At 45.2% G+C, this 6,674-nt stretch overlaps 1 protein-coding gene across 1 annotated transcript; it reads right to left on the bottom strand.

The window, feature by feature from the left end:
* Positions 1–447: 447 nt before the first annotated feature.
* LOC124660274 (probable peroxygenase 5) lies at positions 448–5,293 on the bottom strand. Its single transcript, XM_047201264.1, has 6 exons — positions 5,096–5,293; positions 4,866–5,012; positions 4,644–4,729; positions 1,629–1,729; positions 865–990; positions 448–772 (listed from the first exon to the last, which is right to left on the bottom strand). Exons 1-6 carry the CDS (start codon positions 5,124–5,126, stop codon positions 613–615), a joined length of 651 nt encoding a protein of 216 aa, XP_047057220.1. The 5' UTR covers positions 5,127–5,293; the 3' UTR covers positions 448–612.
* Positions 5,294–6,674: the final 1,381 nt, after the last annotated feature.

The following is a 6,674-nucleotide window of genomic DNA, read 5'->3' as shown; positions in this document are numbered from 1 at the left end:
GGAATGTCAGCAACCTGGTACCTCAAGGCACGAGCCACACCGTTGCTGGGCCTCCAGATGACAAGGGGGAAACCAAGACCAGGCCCACAAGGACGCGCAAGTTACCTGGGTGGCTGCTTGGGCCGCAGTGGGCCAAGTGAGCTTGTAACGTGTGTGTGAGTGAACGTCTCCTGTACTTAAGGCCTGAGCGCCGGTGCTGTACTTGGCTTGGATCTTACGAAACGATGAACACGACTCAGTGAGTCCGTGCCGTAGAAGGAGAGAATAGGCTGGATCTGAGATCGGCTTGATTCAAACCTCTTCCTGTATCTGTGAATCGAGAGATGATATAGAAATTCCCTAGTACCTTACAAATCAGCTGTTTGTGGATAAATAAATAAGCAAGACTAGTGATAAGATGTGAAAAGTAAAATGAAATGTGAACAGAGAACTTCCCAATTTACATTTTTTGCAATTAATATCTTCAGAATCAGCTTTTCAACCTCAATCCATAAACATGAAACAAATGAAATTAAGATACATCATTAATTTTGGAAACCAGACTCACGAGCACACCATAATTACAAATACTTGGACACAACCACAAATTAAAGGCTATCAGGTGAGTTTTCATCATTTCTTCTTGGCAAATTCCTTAGCTTCCTTCCTCTCCTTTTCCAACCTCTCAAAGAGGCTGCCGTCGTAGACTGCCCTGACAGTCTCCTTGTGAAGAAAACCCTCCTTGTCTTTGCACAGTGAGTAGAGAACTTTCCACTCTGTGAAGCCACCCACTCTGCAATTGTTTTATCCAGAGAAAAATATATAAGCTCAAAAGAACAATGCTCACGTTTCCATTGTTCATACTCCAGATGAAGTCAAACTTACCGCCCTTTCATGTCGTTGGGCTCCCTGTTTGCTTGAAGCAACTCATTCAGCTCTTTGCCTGTGAGGGCATCAGGCCTGGTGTGGGCATGCTTCTTGAATATCTCCTCAAACTTTTCAGGAACAAACCTACAGGTTGGGGCAGACTGTAAGGTTATAGCAAGCATGGAGCCATGCTAGCCTACTGCGTCATATTTTTGCACCTCTTAGTAAGCTAGCCAATTCTTCAAAATTTTATTATTGTCTTTCCTTCCAATATAAAATTAGATCTGAGTACAGTGTAATTTATCGGCAGTTGGACTTTTGTACCACCCTAGCACTTCAGCATGCAGTCGACAATACCTTGATCTCATGTGTCTCACATTGGGAAGTAGTTAATTATTGAGTGTGTCGCACTGTGGCATCTCTTCCTTCGGAGTTTGGACAAAGGGGAATAGAACTGATACAAGATACCAGTCCCATCTGCTACCCTTAACCTCTTGCTCTCTCTTTCATATAAAGATCTGTTTGGTAGTCGTAAAGTTGGTTCAATTCTTTTTCTTTCTTTTTGAAAGTACTCCAATTCACATCTCTATGTCTATCTCATTACTTTCATAATCTTCAGTTAATTGTGTGGCATATTTTTTATCTAAGATCCCTTCTGTAAAGCAGAGTCAAAAGCAAATACCAAAACACAAGGTTAATTCTTCCATTGGTGGCATACTGGCATGACCTGTCCTAGAGCGATTGGGCACATGGTAATATGAGTATATAATAATAGTTAGTACCTTCCTTGGGCATCGTACACGCCCGAATCACTCCCATGCTTGCCCTTGTGGATATGCTTTACGTAGATGGGGAACTTGAAAGCTGGAGCCTTCATGTTCTCCTGCAGCACAGCAGCAACACGGTAGGGTTAACAACAGTTAACGATTCGATCAGCTTTTCACTTTTTTTTAATCAGTAGCAGTCCCAATTTCGTGTTGCTGTTTCGAAGTCATGCTGTAAAGTCTGAAGAGATCGATGAACCTGAAAGCCTGACTCGGCTACTTTGCTCAGTGGTTCGCTTTCCTTTGTGGCAAATAATTTTGGTGTACCTTTTCCAGTTGCGATGTGTGTTGGCATGTACATGCCTTCACGTTAGGAATCATATGTTTTGGTTTTCAGCTGGGAGTTGTCTAGTCATATGGCACTCAGTCGATGAAAACTCTGAACCAAGCTTGCGGCAGCATCGGTTTTACATTACCACGAGATGCGCCTGGTTTACTTTCATCCTTGCTTTTGTCCGGAAAGGCAAAATAACCATTTGTTGTTGGTAGTTTTCAAACAGCAATGGCTTCTAGATGGCCACGAGAAGGCACAACCATTTTTTTTATGTTATCGCAAGATACAACCAATTAACACCGGCCCGTTCTTGCTTTTCGAAAGTCATACCGATATTTTCTTTTCAGCTTTGAACCACAGTGGTCAGTTTCTAGATGGTCACGTGGAATGCACGCCCATGAAAGAGCAATACTATTGTTGGCCATTCGATTTTTTTTTCTTCGCTAAATGGCGCTACTTTGTTACTCACAAGTAGCAACACCCACTAGTGGAAAAGAGGCCTTTCGTCCCACCCTTTAGTCCCCGTTTTGAACCAAACCGGGACCAATGGGGGGCATTGGTCCCGGTTCATCATGAAAACCCTTTAGTCCCGGTTCGTTTGGACCCTTTAGTCCCCCTTCGTATTACGAACCGGGACTAAAGGGTGGTCTATGGGGCAAAAGTCTTTAGTCCCGGTTCGTATTACCAACCGGGACTAAAGGTCTACCCTTTAGTCCCGGTTCGTAATACGAAGGGGGACTAAAGGGTTTTTGCCTCCCCATGCACCTCCACACCCCCCCCCGTGGATCGCCTTTTTTAACACTGTAAAATATAAAAGAAAATGATAGAAAATTTAAAAAATAAAATCTTTTCAGATTCTTGTATGTTATGCAACCTACTATTAGGGAAAATTAACAAATTTGAGTTTTCATTTTTTTTGCAAAAAAGGTTTGAAAAATGGTAAAACCGCATTAACTTTTGCATACGACGTCGAAAAAAAACGTGTAATATATCAAAATCATCGTGGGAAAAAGTTACATCCGAATTTACCGGGGTTTACCCGGTTAGCCAATTTTTAGATTCTCAAAATTCCAAATGAAAATATGAAAGCAGGAAGATTTTAGTTTTTGCCAGAAATTCGGAATTTTATATTTTTATTTTTTTTTAAAATAATAATTACATCATGCATAAAGATTACTATTACTTAACATAAAGTTAGCCAATTTTTAGATTTTCAAATTTTCAAGTTTGGCAAAAAATATTAAAAAATAATAAATTAAAAAACTATTATAATACAAATTAAAAAAATTAAAATTATAATACCATTACCACAACATGTTATTACGTCATTAGTTTTGTTTACTAAAATAATTATTTGTAATTCGAATAATAAATAAGTGTGACATCGACCAACATGTTAATAGGATCGATATGATACTAGTATCACAACATGCGCGCGAAGCACTTGGAAGCGGGATGGGAAAGGAACTTGGAAGTTAAGCGTGCTAGTGCTTTGGAGTAGTGGGAGGATGGGTGACCGAGCGGGAAGTTGGACCACGGGTAAGTAATTTGACTATTGATTAAGCGTAGTTAGAGATTAAGTGTAGTTAGAAACTAAACTAGTTAAATAACTGAAATACTAGAAATTCTGAAAAAATAGAAAAAAAAGAGGAGCGAAAAATAATTGGACATAACCAAATAGATTAAAAAAAATAATGAAATAACATTTAGTCCCGGTTTGTGTTATAAACCGGGACTAAAGGGTATTTTCCTCGACGCGCGCCAGCAGCCCACGTGGCGCAGCCTTTAGGCCCGGTGCAACTTTGAACCGGACTAAAGTGAGCATCTTTAGCTCGCCTTATTGGTCCCGGTTTGGAAACCGGGACTAAAGGCCCAAATAGACCGGGCCTATAGCCCCGTTTTCCACTAGTGACCAATATACAATTTAAACAACGCCTCAACTTTGCACAACCGCTAAAGAATAGTATCGACCATATAGCTTTCTCGATAATGGAAGGTTTATTTATTGCTTAAAAGGATAGACCTATATGGCCGTGCTTACATGTTCGTAGTACTTGCCAGCTTCAATAAGAAAAGGAAAACACAATTGATTTTCATAAAGTTTGTTTGTCTCGTTGCAGAAGGCGTACCTAATTCTTGGCAGTTTATTTGCTCTTTGCCGTTCTGTGCCAACAGTGACCCACATGACGTCTACGACGTACGTAGTACTGTCAGAAGTTCATGTGTGTGCCCGCAGACGAGATTAAACTGCTTATAATGCAGACGCTGTAAACTTGTGTGATTGTAGCCGCGTCAGTATGCAAGGTCGTGGGACCTAACGATCTGCGTCTGGCATTTTGGAGTAGACGAAGTCATAGGCTAATCCCAACAATCCTTAATCTGGGCTATGTAGCCAATGAAGAGAATATTGGAGTATTTGGCATTTGGTGCGAGTATTTAATTAGGACTTGGCACAACAGTTTTCAGGTGGTCCGGCTAGTCTCTGCTGCTCTGTACTATCGTGCACTGGAACCTTGAGAACTACAGTAATTGAAAGCAACTAGTACTAGGCAAAATAACCAAGGCAACAGAGCAAAACTATTAACTCTGAAAGCAACTAGCCCACCAAGAGCAGTAGTATAACAGTGAAGGCGCGCGTGTTCGTGACCCACAGAGAGAGATGATGATCAGCGAGAAAACGAGAGGCTGCGCGTGCTTACCGGTACCGTCTTGGGCCCTAGCAGGCCGTTGATGAAGACGGCGCTGAATGCGGAGAGCGCCACCCCGCAGCCGATCGCGCGGAACCCTGCCACGAAGCGAGCTCCATTTCAGGACCACGACACACAGCTGCCGATCGATCGATCTCAGGCATCCAAGAAAATGTGTAGATATTTGTTGGTAGCAAGAAAGAGATGTGTGGTGTGGGTGGGCGAGTTGATTACCTTGGTAGGTCTCTGCGGGGTAGATGACGCCGTCCTTGTTCCGGTCGAAGAAGGCGACGTGCTTCTGCAGCGGCGTGAGCTCGTGGTTGTACACGTCCGCCATGGCCGCCGCCGACGACGACAGCTCCTCCTCCTTCGGCTTGCCCCCTGAACGCGGAACACGCACTGCGGTGAGCGGCAGCGCGAGAGGCTTCAAACAGAGCCATGTACGGCGGGCGGATATAACTCACCTGCAGCGGCGACCGCGGTCTTGGCGGCCATGGATTTCGATCCGACCAGGAGAGGGGAAAGGTGGCTGCGGAGCCGGAGAGAGAGAGAGATTTTAATTGGGCTTTGGAAGATGCCGATGAGAGGGGTAGAGGATGCAACAGAAGAGAAGATCGAGAGAGCGGGGCGGTTGTAAAGATCCGTGAGTGATGGAAGGCTTGTGGGTGGTGCACTGGTATCCGTCCTGAGCGTTCGTGGGGTATGGGTATATATGCACGTAGTACCTTTGTGCGCGCGGGCCCGTCGGTCGCCAGGCTTACACGCGCAGATCACAGCGCATGATCAGTTTCTCCTAGGTTTCGCCCTCGCTGACGTCGCGCCTCAACACCTCCGTGAACGCGTCCTTAGAGCATGTACCGTGTGAAACGTTTAGAAAAGTAGTTAGAAAACTAAAATGGTTTTTGTTAAGCACATACGGAGTACTAGAAAGAGGACTAACTTGCACCTCTGCTTTAAGGGTCTCGTTGTGGGCATTCATCTCGCGCATCCACTGCAAGGTGTTCGACTGAGGCGCATGAGGAATGACGATGCTGATTGAGCTTCCAACTCGATGTGAGTCGCATGTCAGGCGAGGTACCAGTTGTTGTACAATGCCCACACCTCGTCGGTGGTGAGGTTGCGTGGCCCGACGCCGTTTTCGTCCGTGGCTCCCTCACGACAATTTGCCATTGCTCTTGTCGGTGGCGAGGTTTTGTGCCTAGGGATTCTGCATGCGAGAGATAGGTATTGCCGATGGAGCGAACCCGCATGTATTTATGGCTAGAAGCAGGCATGTGAGGAGGTGAAGCGTGGGAAAACCGCACTCCGCTATGTGAGAAAAGCGCAACAACGATGAGACACGTTGCCGCTAGGAAACCGACGTCACCTTAATGAAGGTTGACTGGTCAGCCAACTTGTCTTAGTTAAAACCTGACCAGCTGTTGTGTCGATAAGGCCTGGTCCAACGGCCGATAGCCTGCGTGGCATCATACGCGTGCTGCTCGCGTCCGATGCGCCAACCATGACTTCTATGATCTTAGATGGACTAGAAACGCCGAACAACCTATTGATCCACGGTAGACAGAAAACCAATTTTCTAGTATTACATCAGCTTTTTGCATTCATGATACCACCTATGATATCTCGGTGTAAGTAGTGTAAGCAGCTTGTGAGTCTTGTCGTGGAAAACCAAAAACGCAAAGATAGAGAGGGGAGCGGTCCCTCTAGAAATGTAAGAAGTTTTAGCCATCTCATAGGTTCACTCGCCTACGCCACTTGGGAACAGGATCACCAGGTTGCGTCGCGGTGCCGCGGAAGGGATAGGGAATGATATATATCCCGCAGGTTAAGGGCATCTCCAGCGGGGCGACGTAAACGGACGTTTTTCATCCGTTTGCGTCTGCGTAGACAAAAAACGCCCTCCAGCGGGGCGACGGAAAACGTCCGCAGTCCGTCCTGACGCAAACGTGGATCAAATATGCGCTATGAATGCGTCTCTGCGGACGCGTCCGCGTGTCCGTTTGCGTCCGGTTGGTCTGCATGCAGCCCTCTCTCTCCTCCTTT

This window comes from Lolium rigidum, chromosome 1, assembly GCF_022539505.1.
Source record: "Lolium rigidum isolate FL_2022 chromosome 1, APGP_CSIRO_Lrig_0.1, whole genome shotgun sequence".
Lineage (NCBI taxonomy): Eukaryota > Viridiplantae > Streptophyta > Magnoliopsida > Poales > Poaceae > Lolium > Lolium rigidum.
The sequence above is the reverse complement of the archived record's forward strand: the minus strand, read 5'-3'. Positions and strand labels throughout refer to the sequence as shown.